General features: G+C 40.7%; 1 protein-coding gene across 1 annotated transcript in view; it reads right to left on the bottom strand.

Annotated features, from left to right (window-relative positions):
- RTN1 (reticulon 1) overlaps nt 1-21,374 on the bottom strand; it is a 204,474-nt gene that overhangs the window by 84,310 nt on the left and 98,790 nt on the right. Inside the window, exons 2-3 of the mRNA XM_066608217.1 lie at nt 12,725-13,450; nt 8,306-9,079 (exon numbers count right to left, since the gene is read on the bottom strand). Coding sequence (XP_066464314.1) covers nt 8,306-9,079; nt 12,725-13,450 — 1,500 coding nt within the window. The remainder of the gene's footprint in view (nt 1-8,305; nt 9,080-12,724; nt 13,451-21,374) is intronic.

Here is a 21,374-nt window from a genome sequence, read left to right as displayed (position 1 = left end):
GAAGATATTCCGGGTGGCCCTTACTTTTGAATCACCCTGTACAACAATGCCCTGGGCAATATTGTGCTGGAGGATAATATGTCCCAGTATGATTGGTAGGGTACCTGACAGCAAGTAGTCACAATCAGCATAAGAACGCAAGGGACTCACATGGACCTGTGGCGAAGCAATATTATGGAGTAGTTTTCCCACCAAGGGTGTAGTTAAGGGAGCAAGTCAGTGAGACTCAGCGTGACAATTTTTGACAAGTAGGTGCCGTTATTGAGTATATGCTCTTGCTACATGTACATTCCACCCATATCACTGGCAGAGTGTTGCAGTAGAGTTGTTTGGGTAGAAGACTTGACTCAACAGCAGATCTGCAACAGTTGAGGGGCAAAATCAGTAGGCTACAGCGAATGTGTCTTAGACTGGGACATAGAAAAGTCACTGAGCACCAAATGATTGGGAGGAATAAAGACTGGAAAAAATGAGCTACACTGTTGTCCCGAGAACCACTATTCTCAACAGTTGTTGTAATGCAAACACTGTGCCTTTCCTGCTGGAATAGGCTGATGTTCTGTTTCTCTGACTACTGCTGAAGTCTAAAAACTGTCCTTAAAGGAGATGTCCCGCGCCGAAACGGGTTTTTTTTTTTTTAAACCCCCCCCCCGTTCGGCGCGAGACAACCCCGATGCAGGGGTTAAAAAAACCACCCGCACAGCGCTTACCTGAATCCCGGCGGTCCGGTGACTTCAATACTTACCGCTGAAGATGGCCGCCGGGATCCTCTATCTTCGTGGACCGCAGCTCTTCTGTGCGGTCCACTGCCGATTCCAGCCTCCTGATTGGCTGGAATCGGCACGTGACGGGGCGGAGCTACACGGAGCTACACGGAGCCCCATAGAGAACAGCAGAAGACCCGGACTGCGCAAGCGCGGCTAATTTGGCCATCGGAGGCCAAAAATTAGTCGGCACCATGGAGACCAGGACGCCAGCAACGGAGCAGGTAAGTAAAAAACTTTTTATAACTTCTGTATGGCTCATAATTAATGCACAATGTATATTACAAAGTGCATTATTATGGCCATACAGAAGTGTATAACCCCACTTGCTGCCTCGGGACATCTCCTTTAAGTGGCCAAACCAGGCAACTGACTCCATTCCCAGTTTGACTGTTCTGGGTTGTACAGTATAAAGTTTACAGAGACTTTCCTTGCCTCTTGTGCCTTATTCCACAAGTATCTGGAATATTCCTTGCCCTCCTTCAGCAATCTGTGTCACTTCACAGTATCAACATCAGTATCAGAGGATTCACTGGTGGGCACAGACTGGCCTATAGGTCCAAAAAAGACAAACCACTTGACACTGACTTTGGAGCTAAATCATTCACCCCTATGGTCTATATTTCTTATGGCTGATTTACAATCTATTTGACCTTACTAATTATATGTCTTGCTTGTGCAATGATAACAACAAAGGCATACAAACCATAACATGCAACTGCTATGGGTTCCTTGGAAAGAGAGAGTGGGTCAAGTCCTGGGTGGCCCCAACCCCTTTGGTATCTGGTAAAGTAATCACTAAAGGTCCATTTCAGGTGCATTTGCACACAAAGATGATTGCTCAAAAGATGGCCTTTGAACGATCATTTTGCATAAAGTACTACTTGGTGCTAATGCCTATTAGTACCAAATAGTAGCATGCGAGCCGCAGGGAGCTATATTCAGAGAGCAGACCACCTGCTGTTGTCTGAATAAATTTCCTTTGTTCTGCCATGCGGCTGACAGCTGAGACAATGTAATCAGCGCCCCCCCGGACAGAACACAGCATGCGGTCCTTCTTATCAGCAATTCTGCCAAACAATGGATTTCATGGTGAACCGAAACTCATCATTCAGCAGAAAAGTGAAAGATGGGCACATTTACTTGCAACAATTATAGCTCAAAAAATGTCGATTACCAACGTACCACCTTCATTTGCAAGTAAACAAGCCTCCAGGACCTGTATGCAGAGAACAGCAGGTGGTCTGGTGTCTGCATTCAGCTACTTTGTTCTGCCATGGGGCTACAAGCTGAATACATTGTAATCAGCGCTCCTGTGGAGAATACAGCACCATGGGCAGCAAACACAGCATGTGGTCTGTGTTATCTTCTCTCCAGCTGAATGCTGGATTTTATGCTCACCTAAAAATCATCATTCAGCCGAAAAGTGAAAGATGGGAGCATTTATGCACTGTCGCCTAAACGATGGCTTTTGAGTGAATTTTGAGCAATAATCAGTGCGAGTAAATGGGCTTTTAATTTAGGTGATACTTAGTGGGCATTGTATCCTTATCAATCAGGTATGCCTAATTATTTATCCATGCATAAGAGAAGAGAACAATGAGAAACACTTAAGTGATGTTTCCAAGCTTTTCTGTTTTATTGTTACAATGTAAGAAATTATATATTCACAACCCCCTTATACTCCCCACAAGGTTAAACAAGTCAACAATTTTAGTCTATAGCATGTGTAATACTTCTATCTTCGTAAAACATTACAAAAATTATTATGACAAAGCTGCATGCACAGCATTTGAGACCCTATTAGTAAAGTTTAACTACAATGTATTTATTACTCACATATTTCTTGCTATAGACATGACAATACTGCATAAAATATAATACAATACCTTTACAGTATCGGTAGTCCTGAACTGGATCCTGAGGAACTGCATCATTAGTAAACAAGGGGTGTGTAAAAGCCCAAAGGGCATGGAAAGTGTGTTGAGGGTAAAACACTCACTAGGCCCCCTCTGTCCTGAGTATAAAAAACCAGAACCATAACATGAGGCCCAGTCTGATCTGCTATGGGGCCCCCTTTTATCTGTATATGTCACAAGATGACAATGCAATTAAAAATGGACATGCTCTGTTGGTCCTTTGGTATGACACCGTACAGTGTGTATCCTCCAAGACAGACGCACAACAGTTCTAGTAAATACTTATAAAATTGTTTATATCATTTACCTTTAATAGGAACAGTTTTTAGGTTGCCATGCCTGTAAATACCAATGAGCTAAAACATAAATCTGTGGCTCTAATTAAGCATGAAATAAAAAAACGGTAAATGTTATGTCAAGAGAAACGGGAAAGCTATGCATTTTTAGTTTATGCAACCTGCACAGATATAAATATCTCCAGAGCTATTTATAATAGTTTGTTTTCAAAGCTAAATGAAATATATGACAGGAAAGCGCGCATTGCAGCAAAACATATTAATGGCCTTGACATGGAACACAGCGGAACAATAATAATGTAGACTTTGGGTCAGCATACACTGATGCCAGAAAGATTTATTAGCCAATTAACGATCCTCAAGCCTAATCCACCTTAAATGTACAATGCGAGAACGTAAAATCGACACTTATTTTAGAAAGCTGTGCTCATTACAATAATTGTTCTTCAACAACCATAGGCATATATGTATAAGGAAGCTCATATAGCATATCCAGGACGGCAAGTATTTTAGGCCAGTTTCATATCTGTGCCGGATCCTCCAACCAGATGTTCCATCACAGATCTGGCTCAAAGTACCAGAAGAAAAAGTGCTGCATGTAGCGCTTTTTCTTCCATCTAAAAGCCGGGCAGCTTGGAGGTAAGCGGATGGACCCCATTAAAGTCAATGGGGTCCGCCTGGCACTGTTTGGTTCTGTCCAGAGATGAAGCTGTTCATCCACAGGGTTTCCACTTATCTGCTCCCCGAACGCAGCAAGAAAGCGGAATCCCTAACGCAGGTGTAAAACCACCCTGACTTCTCTGGCTTGGCTCATCAGCAGAAGTATTGTGTCATCTATGTGCCTGCTCCAGTACCAGACTAGAGGTCCCTGGACCTACAGGAGGAAATAATTCTCAGTGTCCAACTCCATCTATACGAATATGTGCACATTCACTTTTAATTGCATTCTAAACTTATTATTGCATATGCAGGACAAATCAATAATCTTGAATAGATCCTTTGAATCTGATCACTTATCACTACGGTCTATTGCCACCGATTCACAAAGTCCGCTCTAAAATGAGTTGTCTTATGCTGGATCTAGGGGGACCATTATTATTGTCTCAAAACCTGAGCCCGCCGGAAGATCCTTGTACTCTGATGGGCCAGGGTCTTATTTTCGGGGAAACACAGTATGTTGTGTAACCCACTTACCAAAGCATTAAGTAGCCAGCTTGCCTAGTTTTGAAGGCAGATAAGACCAACCAAATTATACAACATAAGGTTGTTGTATAACTAAACAGATTTGACATTCGGAAGTCTAGGAAAGCTGGGTGACAATCCCTGAGGGAGCTGTAATAGTAACCATACTGTTTTTACACAAATTTTATAGAAACTAGTATATAAATGCAGATATAACAAAAATTGACGGAATAGAATTACTAATTAATTTGACAAAAAAAGGTAAACTCAAAAGACCTACTTTATTAGAGACAGCCATCTAGTAGTGCATTGGATCTCCTTTCATTTTTAGAACCACAGTAATTCATCCTGGTGTAGATTCCCCTATGTGTTGGAATCAATCTGGAATCGTTCTGCAGGAGTGTTATAGGTGATTTAGACACAACGATTTTCGCTCAAAAATTGCTCAAAGCCATCTTTTGAGTGATAATCGTTGTGCAGTTAGCTGCAGTGACATTGTGTAGTTTTCGTTAAGCCGTTGATCAGTTATCAGAGATTCACAGTGGGATACAGCTGATACTATTGTTTCAGCTGTATTCCGTTCCCTGATAACAGGCGGGGTATGAAGAACAGAGCAGTCCAGCAGTTTTCTGCATACCCCACTCGAAGCGTTTGGCTGTATAACAGCCAAACGCTCCGAACAGAGAATAGCTGGATACAGAAGACAAGTGGGGACACCCCGCTTGTCTTCTGCATTCGCCACTCGGTGCGCAAGTTGATTGCTCAACTGTAAAAGAACACAACGATTATCGCTCAAAATCGCTCAAAAGATTTTTTAAGCGATAATTGTTGTGTTTAAACCAGCCTTAAGCCCATGCAACTTCTTGCAGTTTCGCGTAGATTAGATGGAGGCCTTGACTTGCTCTGAATAGCTAACAGCAATGGTTCATCGATTCATGCCTCTTGTGCCAAATTCTGACCCTCCCAGCACAGTGCTACAGAAATCTGGATTCATCTGACCAGGCAATGTTTTGCTACCATTCAATGATCCAATTTTTGTGCTCTTTTGCCCACTGGACTTTCGCCTTTTGTCCTAGCGCCACTGAAACTCCCCTGGCTCATCTGCCAGCAGGGCCATGGTTGGGAGCCACCATCCTGCATGTCATGCTCTGTCCTCTTCTGCCTCCCTGGTGTTTGCCCATAGGGTGCACGCACGCTCCCACCCCTTCTCTTAAACCCTTACGTACACAGCCCTTTATTTTTATTTTCTTTCAATTTTCAATTTTTCCTCTCCACTTTCAAAAAATTATAACTCTTTTATTTATCCATCAATGTACCTGTATGAGGGCTTATGTTTTGCAGGACAAGTTGCATTTTTCAATGGTACTATTTAATAAATCCTATAATGTACTGAAAAACTAAAAAATTCTAAATGGAATGAAATAGAAAAAAAAACACAATTAGGCCATCTTTGGGGATAGTCTTGTTTCTACAGTGTAATCAACTCAGCAAAAATGACATGCTAACTTTATTTTATGGGTCAGTACAATTATTAAGATACCGAATTTGCATAGTTTTTTTCTGCACTAGTTTTAAAAAATAAAATATCTTTGGGAAAAAATAAAATTATTTTCTGCTGCCATCTTCTGGCAGACATAACTTTTTTATTTTTCCGTTGATGTAGTTATATGAGAGCCTATTCTTTGCGGAAGTCCTGTAGTTCCTATTGGTGGCATTTTGGAGTATGCACAACTTTTTGATCGCGTTTTATGACATTTTTTCTTGGAGACAGTGTGATTAAAAAAAAGCATAATTCTGGTGTTATGTATTTTTTTTCTGCTGACATTCACTATGTGTGATAAATAATGTGTTACTTTGATAAATCAGACATTTATGGATGCAACAATACCAAATACGTTTTAATTTTTTATTAGAAATATAGGAAAATATACTTTTTTAAGCTTTTTTTTAAAACTTTTATTATCTTTAGTTTTTAATTAATAAAACTTTTTTAACTCATTTTTTCATTTTTTTTCATTTTCATTTCCTAGGAGACTTGAACTTGCGATTGTTTGAATGTACCTGCAGTATGATGTTATGCCATAGTATTACATTATACTATAATCTGACAAGCATTCTATCAAGCCACATCACAGGCGGTCGACAATGGCAGCCCCGATGGCCTTCAGGAGCCCCCCCAGCCACCGTGGCAACCAAATTGCACCTGGTGTTCTCATCAGGGGGAAGGTGGGGGTGTCGCATTTAGGACCCTCCAAAATCTGTTTGAGGCATTTAAATAGAATTGACAGCAGCATTTAAAGGATTAACAGCTCTGACCAAAAATTGAGGAATAAGGGTTGGATTTTTTAAAATATTTTTCCCTGCAAACTTGAGAGTAGGGATGTTAAAACTAGCCTTACGTCTGTGACGTTATCATTACTCTTCAGTACTAATAATGTTCTGACATGTTGGAAGACTTCATTGCTGAGGACCCAGGTGTAGAGTACGAAAGAGTCACTACTGTCCGCTGCATTCAGAGATTTCCATGAGAAGAACTGACAGTGCATTGCTGCGCTACGGACATATCCAAAGATCCAAAAGTCATGACCGTCTGAAACACTTGAACCCTTTCTACTTCTGCCTCTGTTATAAATTATATAATTCATATAGCAGTGGTGTCCAAATGTTGTGAAACTACAACGCCTTGCATGTTCTGATGTGGAATAAGATACTCTCATTAGTTTTAAAGCAAAAACTTATTACCTCTTAAGAATATTATTTTACGTCCTAAAGGGGCTGTTCGGAATATTTTTTTTCATAGAAACAGGTTCCCTATGATTGTAAATGATAAACAGTCATACACTAACTCCTCCAGTTTCCTTGCATCTCCCGCACTGGAAATTCTGGTCTCATCTGTAATATTATGTTACAGGCTGCAGCAGCTTGCATGTGGGAAGTCACAGGCTGCTGCAGCCAATCACAGACCTTAGCGCTCAAGCAGCTTGTGATGTCCTGTACACAGGTTGACTGCAGCCTTAAGCCCATGAACCAGGTATAGAAGACAGAGCTGCGTAGCAAAAGATGCAGGAATCCGGAAGAGGTGAGTATATGACTGTTTATTATTATATGACATAGGCAAACAGTTTACAGAAAAAAAAGTATCTCAGACAACTCCTTTAAGGACTCAACAATTTTTTTTTTGTTCATCTCTGCATTCTGAAAGCCTTAACTTTTTTATTTTGCTGATGACGTTGCCAATATAAGGGCCTGCTTTTTGTGGGAGAAGTTGTATTTTTAAATGTCACTATTTCGGACTACATGTGCTATACAACTTTTATGAAGTTATTTTGGGCAGGGGTTAACCGTCCCCCCCAGTAATTCCGTAAAAAAAACAGATGCTTGGTGAGAATGTCAGTGCATACACAGTTCACCAGCAGTAATGCAGCTGCTGATGTATGTGTAAAGACTGAGCCACTAAGGTTCTTATGTTGCATATGTGATGCCAGTGGACGTTCAGAAGAGCCTACGCCTTGGGCACATGACCATCCAGCGGATCAGCGGAACAGGACATCTTTTTAACAGTAAGTATATTACAAAGATGTTAGTGGTAGCAGTACTAGTTCACTAAATACCACTTATGGGTCTTGGACAACCCCTTTAAGTTGACCATAAACATATACGCTTAAACCACTTGAGTAGACATAAACTCTCTAACTTGAAGGAAAACATAAGCAAAATCCATTGGACAATAGACATCTTATTTAGTCATTTCAAACTTATTAAGTTTTCACTTCCAAGTCTTACTCTCACTCCTATCTCCAACAAGCTTGGTACCGTAGAAGTAATGTATTCTATAATTCTTGCCCAGTACTGTAGTCTGACCCAGGTATCTGCTTTGCCAAGCATAATAAGCAGGCTGAAATCAGTTAGCCATCCGTAAAGTAAAAATGGCAGCTTTTGCTGTTGCTGAGATCTATGGAAATCATGACCAAACTCCAGAAATCCTTTGTTGGGAAACGCTGATCTAATATGTATAGGTTCCTTAAATTAAGATTCATGACATTACATGGCATACATATGTAGAAAAACAATCACTATATCTAAATACCTGTTTATGACATCTGTAAATACTTAATCTGTTGTAGAGCAAAAAAAAAGGAATTACCTTTCTTCTTACTTAGCAACGTCACCGGACTTGTGGTTCCCGTGCTTGGTTTTGCAGAGACTCTACTTTGGTAAAGTGTTGGTTCTGTCGCCTTTCTCTGATGCAGTCCTTCATCTTTTTTGATCATTAATAAATCTGATCTTCCTTCAGCATAGGAGCTTTTCATGTAGGCAGCTGATTCTGCCAGATTCTCCATATTTAGTTTTCTTTCTGTAAAGCTATAAGAGTCGAAGTCCGAGGCATCAAAACTTTCGGTTCTTGAACCATTTTCTTCTTCGATAATGTCCATCATTGGTTTCATCATTGGGGAGTCTTGGTCTCGCTTTGGACTCTCTTCAGAAGCGGAGGAACCATCACATGACTCAATGATGAGCTCACTGTCCAATTCGGCTTCACGTTCCTCCCGAAGTATACTGTATTGTATAGATGGTGAGGCAGGTGAAGGTGGTGGACCACCAATGTGACTGAATGTCATATAAGCAGACTGCATGGCCTCTTCTCCTGCCAGCTGGTCTTCAGAAACTAGCTCTATTTCGGAGTCACCAGATTCAGTGCTTGAAGCTTCGTTATCTAGTGAAGACGGGACAGCTGGTAGCACAGGCATGCTTTTATAATCTTGTTTTTCTGAGTAAACAGTATGAGGTTTCTGCTCTTCAGCTGCTTCATAAGGAAAGCCTTTTGTTGTCTCTTTTGCTTTTATGGCGCTGATCAGTTCATCTTCAGATATTCGGAATTTACTCTGTTTCTCTGAGCCAGATGGTTCTGTATATCCATCTGGATGCAAATGATAACAGAAAAAAGAAAACATGGTGAGGAGAACAATTCCTTGGGGTCTTCCAGTGCAAAGCATGAAATACTTTTGTTTCATTAGATAGCTATAAAAATATGCAAATCTCACTTCCTTCATTTACTACTCCCCTTTTCCAATAATCGGGAATACAGAACATTTTTGAGATTCCACTGACAATCATAAAATCACACACATGGATTCATATGGGTGTCCTGGAAAAAGTTAACCTATCTTTTTAAATGTCAAAATACTTTTATATACCCATTTTCTCAACAAAAAGTTGCATGCACCCTTAGTAGAGAATCGTAAGTGATAATTATTAAAAGGTGTCATAGGCCTTTTCCACTTTCTACTTTTTCTTGCCTGCCTGTGTACTTGCATAGAAAGACATGTTAGTCCGCTAGCAATGACAAAGGACCTGATGACTTACAAGACAAGCATACCCTTCAAGGAGGAACAACTTTCACTACAAAGAGATTTCATATAAATTGTGCCCATTAGAAAAGCTCAGATTGTTCTAAAAACTATCCATGCTGTTACTAAGGATTAAAGGAGGAATGTTCCTTCACAATTGCAGGCTATCAATTCATTTGACATTAATGAAAATCTGTCACATTTAAAAATAAGGCCAAAGCAAACCCTGGAGAGGCCATAATCAATTCTGAACTCACTGAGCAAGTTTTGGCCTCCTTTCTCTTCTCCTTGCACAAGGTTGGAAGGGTTTGGGTAGAAAAGTACAATGCATCATTCTTTGTGTGAGCCAATAATAACCACATGCGCTACAAGGTGCATTGAAGTTGGAAGGTCTCTTAACTTTTTCTCGAGAATCTTAATAGATAGAAACATGAGAAACATTTAGAAGACACTGGCATTATTTGGGGATGAGTAAGACAGATGGCAGCCTCGCACAGGTTCGTTTTCTTCAGTTGCATGGAATAACACTTGTTGACATTCAATGTCCATTGAGTGAGACATGCAATGAAGGTGCGAAAGTGAAGTGCTGGAGCTACTCAATGGGTGGATGTAAATAGTTAGTTGTGAATAGTGGTACAATTGTAGGTGGGAGGTGCTACTGGCCAGTTGTGTACCTGTACAAGACAGGTCAAGAAGTACACAGTAGGAGTGAGAGAAAAATGGCTCAAGGCGCAACAACTCCAAAAAATGGTGATGATGGCATATAAAGATTTTATTATATAAGGAGTAAAGCCAGCAGAACAAACGTGTTTCGAGGAATAACATCTTCTTCAGTAATTGCTGGGACAAGACATGCTGGATGGCTACAGTAAGCATTTAAGTTGCCATGCCAGCATGGCCAGTAGGGAAACTATAGATATCTACACCGCAGACACTAGGAGACACACCTGCGGTCTGGTCCTCTCCCTATAGTTTCCCTAAATGTCTACATAAGCTTTCTATTATTATTGACCATCTACATAGTGCAGAATGGACCATGTGAAAAAGGAAATAGTAACTGACAAGTTGATGAAGGGTTCCCTTTAAAGTAGAGCAGAAAAACATTATAAAGGTCTATGGTTGTACTAATTGACGTTAGCATTATTGGTCGATTTTGCAGCACATCAATGTAATTTCGCACATTACTACTAATTCTCTTTTATTTGCCAGTGGGTATTCTATGCTGTATGTGACAGAGTCATTAACTTCTGGTGATTACATTGATCTATGTCCTCGCCAGTATTAGTTTATACTGATTGCATTACTGAACAATTGCATTGTCATTATTACCATTTTATACACGTAAGCTATTGTCAGCACTGACAGAGCACTGCTGCGTTGACAGCATCATTGCTGCCATATATAGTGAGTTTTCCCATAAATTATTCAATATGAACCATTTGCAAATTGCAAAATCTGCAGGCACAAAAGGCTTCTTTATAAGTAGGAATGTGAATATTCTAGTCCATGGTTTCATAAAAAGATGTATTTAAGAATATTGTGTGCCACATACTAACTGATAGTCTGAAAAATGTTAATTTAGACCATCCGTAACATACACTATTGTCCCAACAGTAATTGGAGACCTAAGCAAGAGCAGAAAGTGGTATGTATTTACATATGTTAATAGTAAGTGGGGCCTCATTTGGGCCCTCTTTGTGGATACTCTTTGTGGCATACTTTCTACTAGTGTCTGATATACTTCAGCTGGTATTTCCTTCCATTCGTCTTCCAAACATTTTGTGAGTCGATGCATTGGTCTATCTATAATGGTGCAGGGAGGATCCTCATAGGACAGTTGCGCAATAGAAGAATGTTCTATAGAGTGATGAATCACACTACTCCATCCATTAAGGTCTGGGGACGTTTTACGTGGTATCGTCTCAGTCTTTTGGTTGTAGTGAGAAGTACTATAAAAATGGAGGTGTACTTTGACATTCTAGACAATAATGTGCTGCTGATAATGTGGTAATACTCTGGGAATGGTCAGCAATACTTCCAACAAGACAACATACTTTGTTACAAAGCCAATGCTGTTTTACGTTGGTTTGAGCTTATGGATGTTTCATAAGTGGACTGGCCTGTACAGAGTCCCGAACCGAACCCTACTGAACATCTTTTGGACGAACTGGAACATCGCGTCAGGAAATATCAGCAGCGTTCATCTTCTTTGAGAGAACTCACCAGATGTTTTGATTGTTGTTCAGGTGACCAATTACTTTTGGTAGGATAGTGAAAACCATCAATAACCATCTACCTAGACTTTCCATAAATGTTCACATTTCAGTTTTGTCTACAAAATTCTTTGTCTTTTAATTTAAAGGGGTTGGCCCATCAGGATAACTCCATTTCATAGGTTGTATTGGAAAGATGATCATAGAGAAGCTAGAAAAAGCACAGGAGGGCTGTATTTTGAGGAAGCGTTATCCTCCTAGAAAGGAAGCTTCAGGCCTAGTATTAGTCCTTATTTAGAGATATAATTAACTGATCTTTTGGCACCCTATGCAGTATAGTTAATGCAGTGTTGTAAGATGATGGACGTTTCAAAATTGTCTATAAAAAAATTCCAAACATTATATTTCCAAATTGGCTTCAGTGCTAAGGGAGTGAAAACCAAGGAAACCACTACAACTCGGCAGTTATGTAGCTAAAAGTAGAAATCCAGGATTATAAAAATATAGCTGTTATCCTCGAACAAACAGCTCCACACCTGCCTATGGGTTGCATCGGGTATTGCAGGTCAGCCCCATTGCAGTAAGCTGTTGTACCACATATGGCCTGAAGATAAGTTTGGTGCTTTTTTTTGGACGAGAACAGCCCAAATTTTTCCTTGGTATGCAAAGTTTCCATACCATGTGAAGGAGATTTTTGAAATCTCCTCCACATGGCTTGTACTGTAAATGCTGCAGAATTTTGGCAACAATTTCTGCAGTGAAAATTCTGCAGCATTTCCTGAAGATAGGCCATCAATAACTTACAATTGAACAACCCCTTAAATTGCCATTAAGTTACACATTAAAGTATTATCCTGTAACAGTGGGCCTTGCAGGTACCAGGATTCCAGGAAAGAGAAATCGAATAATGGAACTATACTGTGTGTAGGTAAAGTTGCATAAAACATTGAATTTGTAAAATTTTGAATCTGAAGATAGAGTGAACACTGTAAATGGTCTTACCTGTTTCTATAGATGGTGGTGTAAGGGACTCCGGACTGTCATCGTCTGGCTCAGACACCATAACAGTTGGGACTATGTCAGAACCTGGTTTTAAACCTGTTTCAGACAGATCCTGACTGGGTTCAATAAAGTCATTATCAATAGAAGATTCAGTAAGAGTGATTTTTACTGGAGATGTTTTAGTATTCCTAGTACCTGTGTCACTATACAGTCCCATACTGTTTCCAGGCTCATCCATGTAAGGTGCATATGACATATCTTCACCAACTTTGTCACTACGTTGACCTTTTGGTAAACCTTTTGTGGTGCCCTTATGTATACTTTCTTTATCAGAAAAATCATATCCCATAGAGCTTGGCTTTTTCTCATCAACCTCCGGAGAATGCTTTGGGTTGTTGTCTGGGGATCTGCTGATGTCAATATACTTGTAAGCTTCTAATTTATCATCCTCCATGGGATCAGACAATGTTTTGTTCACATCTTTGTTTTCAGCTGGTGTCATTTCGATACCTGAATCTGAACTGAACAAGCCTCGAGACTGAAATGCAGACATATCTTGAGGAGACTGAGAACCAAAGCTGAGTTCCTCATCATCTAAGCTTGTGCCGCCATCTCCCCTTTTTAGAATCCCGGTGAAGTAGTTGGAGTCTGACACATAACGCTCATCTGATGTCAAAGATGTGTAAAAGGCTTCTTTATCATCCAATTTCTTGTTGCTTCTATAATCTGAAAGCACAATATTGAAAGTAGAAAAAAACTGTCAAATATATACTTAACATACTTTAAGCATAAAGTGAAAGTTCAGTTTAAGGCTCAATTCACATTTGCGTTAGTTCAACCTCTTTCTGTATATTAAGGGTTAATTGGTTTTATTCAACTTTAAATGAATGGAGGCGGGCGACTGAAAGAGATCTCCAACGTACTGTATCTCCATTTACAGAATGACTATCGCACCTGTATGAGAGCACATCAGAGAAAACAACTCCCTAAAAACTAATTTTATTAATGAATTAAAAGACGGCTATGTGACGAATAGCACACATATAAATACATGTACGGTAACTAATAACCACAGCAACCAATAAACACTTGGTGTGATGGAATGTAGAAAGCTAACATCTTGTTACTTCTGATGACTTTAAAAAATTGATGCTGAGTCTCACCTAGGTGGTTTGAAAATCTTATTAGGTACATCTAAAGGACTGAAATTCAATATCCATATGCTCAATTTTAGAAAAAATGCCTCAACTAATAACCTAGTCCCCTATAAAACAGGTCAGCAATAAAATGGAAAGTATTGACTAAGTGAAGAAGATGATAAGCCAAGTCAGTCAACTCCCAGTAGAGCATCCACACTCGATACAAACGTGTGATACTTCCAGTGTTAAGAAAAGACTAACTCAAGTAAAACTTCCATATTTATTAATGATGCATGGTGCCTTCAATATTATAACTCTAAAGCAAAATGCTTCCAAGGATAGAGATATCTTTTGGCTTAAATGGAAATAAATTGGCTCATTGTGTTTCTCTAGATAAATTCTAGTTCATCAGGAGCCCAATGTATAAAGGAAATTCCTTCCCACTATAATAATTGATCCGTTGCACATTGAAGTCCCTAATGGAGTCAGAAGTTCAGGACAAATGAAGGATCCCAGAACTACCCAGACTCAGTAACACCATAAAAAAAGGAAAAAGACCTTGTCTTAACACCTAGTCCATAACCTTAAAAAAAAGGCAATGAAAAAAGTGGAGAGACAGATAAGCCACCAACTTAAGATAAAGCAGTCAAAATGGCAGGGTTACTAATACAGGCAGTCATGCTATTACAGCAAAAAGAGAGGATGTAACAAGACCAGGAGGAACAATATCCAAGATAATAAATGGAGCAAACCGTCAGCCCTGATGGTAGACTGATGACATTACAAAGCATATTCGTGCACGGTTTGTGCATCTTGCAACACACAATATTCATGTGATATTCTCACTCTTGTGAATAAGAATAGGGCAGGACCTATCTTCCCTTTTTTTTTTTTAAACTCGCGCTTAATAGCACAGAGTTTGAATAGTCCAAAAAAAAAGACAAACCCCAGTTCATATACTAAAATGTTCCATAGAGGTGAGCATATTACCACATGTGTTTTTGCCCTCACTGTGAATGATTAGAGGTTCTTGTCACACAGTTATAATGGAGGATCTCCTGATCTCTGCTCTTCCTCCTGACTGTATGATTATAGTCTGTAGTTTACTTAGCTGAAAACAAAATATGGAAGGTAAGGGCAGTGTCTTCCCTGCAGGCAGAGATGGTACTGGTTTTAGCTGGTCATGTGATCCTGTGCTAACGCATGATGGAGGTGTTAGTATAGCATAGAGAAAGTGAGCAGGGAGGAATCTCAGTATCAAGATGTGTCTGCTATGTATCAGACAGGGGGCTGCACTGCATGGAAGTAACTGCAATATAGAGAGGAGATCTCACCAATCAGGTGAGGGGGCAAAGATTGAAAAAAATGTGTTTTAACCAGAGTGGCCCTTTATAACGGAGAACATATCAGTCCGCATGTTCAATAAATGTAACTGCAGCAATATTCCTGTTAATCACTGCAGCTAAAAAAAAAGTAATTTTCAGTAAACCCCAATGCGGAAGACATTAACATATATTAATATGTTTATAGCCACCAATTAAATGCCAGCATTTTCTTTAGATAAAATGTAACACTCTTCCAGTTGCTAAATAGTTGCACAAGAGTATAAAAAATTACAACATAGCTTGTGGTTATTCTAGCCCTGCAGACTGCAGTAATAGAGGAATCAGACACATTGGTCTACCGAATCTGTTCTTCAAATAACAAGATAATACTCTTGAACTAAGAAAAACCTTATTTGACAGTAAATAGAACAAAAGGGACTGACAACGTCCAATACTTAAAAAGTAAAAATAGGTATAACCAATCTGCTACACGAAATGCTGGTGGGTGAGGGGGGGGTGAAAAATGTGGGGACTAAGATAAATACCAGTTAAACTCGAAATCTGTGATTGTTCACTTCTTGATCATTACTTGATCAAGCATTGTCCTTAACGAGTACCTTCGGAAGAAAAGGTTCGGCTGCCGGCGCGGGTGAGGTGAGTTGAGGCAGTGAGCAGGGGGGAGCAGGGGGAGAGAGGGAGAGAGAGATCTCCCCTCCGTTCCTCCCGGCTCTCCCCCGCCGCTCCCCGCCCGCCGGCGGCAGCCGAACCTTTTCTTCCGAGCGGGCAGGTACTCGCTAAGGGCAATGCTCGATCGAGTAATTGCCCTTAGCGAGTATGCTTGGTCATCTCTAGTGCATACCTGTTTTCTAATTTTCACCAGTTTTGATAAGGCATTATGTAATTAAATAAATCCTTTTTAATAATTCTATAGTTTTGACTTATATATGTGCCATCCTTTTAAGCTCTAAATTAATGAGCATTGCAAAAATTATACTTCTACTGACACTGCATGCTCATATGCATTGTTTTTCCACAAAAAAAGAGAATTTTTAATAAACATCAGCACATCGCCTAAAATATTTAGTAAATGCCCTGTGGCTTCAATAGAAAAAAAGACATGTCTTATGTATTGACAGATAAGGTTTAAAATGTATTGAATATATCTAACGGATGATATCACCCCCAGTGATATCACCTTGCCCCGGAGCCAGTGCTAGTCGGCTCTGTGCAGACATGAGTAGGAGGTATATTACAGTGTATGTCTGATTAATTTGTCAAGCTCATGACCAGATTTAGCAGCTAAGCAGAAGCATAATATTTTGTAGAGCCAGATATTATTAGCATTTATGTTTAATTAACACACAGTGGAGTATCATGCAAACAGTTTTACAGTTAATGTCAATGAAGAAAAAACTTATATTCAGATGTACAGTCGAGGCCACAAATACCATCAAACACAACATAGCACCCTTTTCTCAAGTACCCCACTATATTTCTTCATTCTATAACACTTGATTGGCACCAAATGCCATGACAAGCCCTCTTGTTACCCAATGTTGGTATTTCGGAAGGCTTGAGGGCAGTTGGTCCAAGATTTCTTGTCCTTTCAGAATGTGTTCTCTACTTGTACACTTTGGTGGACAACCTTTCAGGTTACATCCATCTGCCAGAATGTATGATATAGCCTCATCCTGGCAGTTTTTTAACAGTTTACATCTCTTCATCCTAACTGGCCAATAAATGTAATAGACTAGGCAAGGCTTTATAAGATTTGGAAGCCGTGACAATGAAAATAGGAGCTTTGATTGAAATCTGTATGGTAGGAGCTGGAAGAAAGTGGTATACATATGTGTGTGTGTGTGTGTATGTTATACACACACAGTTGCAATCAAAATTATTCAGCCCCTCATGGTTGCAAATTGGGTTCATTTGCCAAGTTTACAAACTTCCAGCTGTTTACAAAAGACCAATCATAGAAGAAAAATTTAAATAGCTCAACACAAAATGCCACTTTACCGACTAGCATTGGAGGTCTCCTGCTAACAACAGGAGACCTCCAATGTTAATGTGTCATGTTGTCCCTTATAATCATGCAATTGTTTCAAGGAAAGATCTATATTCCTATTTAAATAAACTTCTAAGCTATGTTTCATTTGCCAATCATATTACCAATGGATTCGGTACATAACTGAAATTGCTGTATCTGGCAGTTGTAGTAAAAATAGTAATTCTCCAACGTAAGGATCAGTTTCTGATCCCTTGAATTGTGTGGGGCCGCACACTTGATTAAGTTTTTGGTGTTATCATGATCTGGAACAGCTCCACTGTGCTTGTATATCCACATTCCTTTAGTTAAGTTTATCTTGATCAGTTGAGCATTAATATGACAAAGGTAGTGTTGGATATGGTAAGGTACCCCACGCATGCGCATCAGCGTGCCTTTGGACAATTTGATGTGCTACCATGGAGTTGTACTCCCCAAGGGACTATTTGCTCTTGCGCTCGTGCACTAATGCCACGTCTAGTGCTGGACCTAATGATAACTAGTGGGGATCTCGCGGAATCCCTGCAACATTGCGCATGCGTTGATTGATGAATGTGGTTTTGTGTTTCATTGTGGGCTAGAACGCATAAAGGCCCATTAAGATGGGACGAATGTTGGGCAAACGATACCCGACACTCGTCCCTGCAAGTATCCGCTTACATGCTTCTGCACAGGAACGTGTATGGTTGCTTCACAGCGGGGTGGCTGCAGCAGATTTTTTCTCTTCGCTCTCCTCCACCCCTCTCCATTCACTTAACATAGTGGCCGTTCAGTACTAAACAGCTGCTGTTTACACTCATCGTTCATGATTTTAAGCAGCCTAAAATCCTAAACGATGATCGTTCAGTGTAAATAGCAGCCATTCAGTACTGAACAGCCCCTATGTTAAGTTAATGGAGAGGGGCAGGGGAGTGCGAGGAGTAAAATCTTCTGCGGCCACCCCACTGTGAAGCAACAATACCCGCTCCTGTGCAAAAGCAGGTGAGCTAATGCATGTGGGTATGTATTGGTTTTAATTGTTTGTATGTGATAGGTCTATGTGTTCTATATAATATACATGTGTAGAGTCTTTTATTAGCTTGATAAACATCGTTTTTTATGTGGAGGAAATAAAGACGCATCAACTGTGAATTCAAATATGTCCTGTGAGGTAATAATGACCCCTATATTGGCCCTGTGTAGTAATAGCAACCCCTATTGTGGCCCCAGTAGTAATAGATGACCCCTATATTGGCCCCGTAGTAAAAGGTGACGCATATTGTGGCCCCAGTAGTAATAGGTGACCCATATTGCAGCCCCAGTAGTAATAGGTGACCCATATTGCAGCCCCAGTAGTAATAGGTGACTCCTATTGCGACCCTAGTAGTAATAGGTGACCCCCTATTATGGCCCCAGTAATAATAGGTGACCCCCTATTGCAGCCCCAGTAGTAATGGGTGACCCCAGTAATAATATTAGCCCCAGTAATATTAACCCCCTCAGTAATATTAACCCCACAGTAGCTGCAGTAATAATATTATCCCCCCCTCCCCCCAGTAATAACCCCTCAGTAATAATAACCCCTTCGGTAGCCATAGTAATAATATTAACCTCCCCAGTAATAACCCCTCAGTAATATTAACCCCCCTCAGTAGCCACAGTAATAATATTAACCCCCTCAGTAATATTAAAGGGGTTGTCCCGCGCCGAAACGGTTTTTTTTTTTTCAACCCCCCCCCCCCCCGTTCGGCGCGAGACAACCCCGATGCAGGGACGTAAAAAAAAAACCGCTCAGCGCTTACCTTAATCCCCGCGCTCCGGTGACTTCTATACTTACCGGCTGAAGATGGCCGCCGGGATCCTCTTCCTCCGTGGACCGTAGCTCTTCTGTGCGGTCCATTGCCGATTCCAGCCTCCTGATTGGCTGGAATCGGCACGTGACGGGGCGGAGCTACACGGAGCCGGCATTCTGCACGAGCGGCCCCATTGAAGACAGGAGAAGACCCGGACTGCGCAAGCGCGGCTAATTTGGCCATCGGAGGGCGAAAATTAGTCGGCTCCATGGGAACGAGGACGCCAGCAACGGAGCAGGTAAGTGAAAAACTTTTTATAACTTCTGTATGGCTCATAATTAATGCACAATGTACATTACAAAGTGCATTAATATGGCCATACAGAAGTGTATAGACCCACTTGCTGCCGCGGGACAACCCCTTTAACTCCACAATAGCCTCAGTAATAATAGCCCTCCAACCCATATACTTACCTCCTCCTTGCTGTCAGCGCCCCTCCTTCTCTGCTCAGCACTGATCCCCAGTGCACACTGACATGAGGAACGTTTCTTCCACTGTCCTCTCCTGCGGAACTAAGGAGGAGAGGACTCAGGGGAGGAGGATCCCGGCCGCACACTGACGTCAGAGTGTGCACCGGAATCAGCGGTACTGTGTGACTACCGACGGGGGGCTGTATAGTGGGGAACAGCAGTCGTCATGCATGCCCCCTTCGGCATGCGGGCCTCAGGTTTGCCACCAAAGACCCTCGGTCGGAGTCCCTGACTGCAGCTCGCGGAGCCCTAAGGGCTTCGTGGAGCACAGTTTGGGAACCGCTGCTCTAAAGTATGCATCTGACAGAAAAAGTTATACAAACCTCTTTGAAGTAGATAAAGTTTGCTAAAATTGGAGCCATCCCCTAGCTCTGTATGTTCAGTACTTTCCGAGGTACAGCTCTTCAAAAATTGGGCATTTGTTCCAAAAAGTGAAACATTTTCATTTAAGTCATGTATCTTGTCAAATATAGTAAAAAAAATACTCATCAAACGAGGACAGTCATAGTTAATGAATTTGAAATACATTTATTTAGCTTCAAATGAGGTGCCTACCTTGTGTAAAATATAACGTATTGAAAAAATCTTTTGGGCTTCATTGTGACAATAAGATTTGCCAGATCTTAAGAGCCAAATTCAAAACTGCAATAGATAAACTAGAAGGCAATGGGCCCAAATCAAAGCTGTAGGTTCAATATTTTCGCATGTCTACTCTCATAAAGTTATTCATCCAGGCAGAGCGGATGGGTGATTGGAAGCTTCACCTGGACACTGTCCATAAAATGCTACCATTCTTTCATTCAGCTGGTCATTTGTTCTACACAAAGAGTGCACATCTATACCTGCAAGATATGATGGTTCTAGAACAGCGGATGCATCCAACTGAGTTTGACATGTTCACAAAAGGAGGTTTCACAATCCGCCAATTTGATAAGTTTTGGTCTGGCCTGTGGACAGATTTGACTATTGAGCAGAAGCTGATGAGGTCAATGAAAAGCTACAGCGGATTGACATAGGGGCGGGGAATCTCCAGCAGTGTGCTCGCACGGTGGGCCATATGATGTTCATGGTGAACACCATGTGGTGTTCACCATGGTGAACATATGCAAGAAATGGTGTTCATGGTGAACATATGCAAGGAAGTTGACCATTTCTGTGACATCTCCTGTACTCGTACTACTGCTGAATAACATGTTGATATGAGGCCTTCTCGAATCAGTTGAGATAGCGCTGATGTGGAAAAACTGAAAAACTGGTTCATTCTCCACCATCCATTTCCCATTACTTTTCATCAGTAGCGGAATTGTAGGAAGTCAAGACATAAATTGCCCAAGAACTGGGAACTGAAGGAGTGATGAAAATTGTTGGTGACACATTTGGTAAAGTAACCTTCAAACGTAAGGACAAAGTAGCCACATCCAATACCAACTCTGTTAAAGTAGCAAACAAGAGAGTAGTCATCGATCCACTTACAATTTTACAAAGAGTGTGCATAACAAAGAAATCGTAGGAGGAATTAAAAAATCATTTCAAGTTCAAATTAACCCCGTTCCCAATGTCTTTGTTCAGTGAACAAGGGAATGCGAAGTGGAACCAAGTCCAGTCTCTACTCTGCTTTTGCTACACTTGCCAGCCACACACCAATTGACACCAATACGCATGTAGTCATGGATGGTGGATAATTTTTACATAAGGTTGTCTGGCACAGGAAAAATTCTGTAACAGCCATTGACTCAGGTTATGTCAGCAATGTAAAACAAAATCTTTGCAGCAATGTCTCGATTGTTTTCAACAGTTACCCTGAGGAGGCCGCCTAGAAAAACACCAAAAGTGCTGAACG

The sequence above is a fragment of the Eleutherodactylus coqui genome, chromosome 6 (assembly GCF_035609145.1).
Source record: "Eleutherodactylus coqui strain aEleCoq1 chromosome 6, aEleCoq1.hap1, whole genome shotgun sequence".
NCBI classification, from domain to species: Eukaryota; Metazoa; Chordata; class Amphibia; order Anura; family Eleutherodactylidae; genus Eleutherodactylus; species Eleutherodactylus coqui.
Note: the sequence above shows the minus strand (reverse complement) of the source record. Positions and strands in the feature narration are given on the sequence as shown.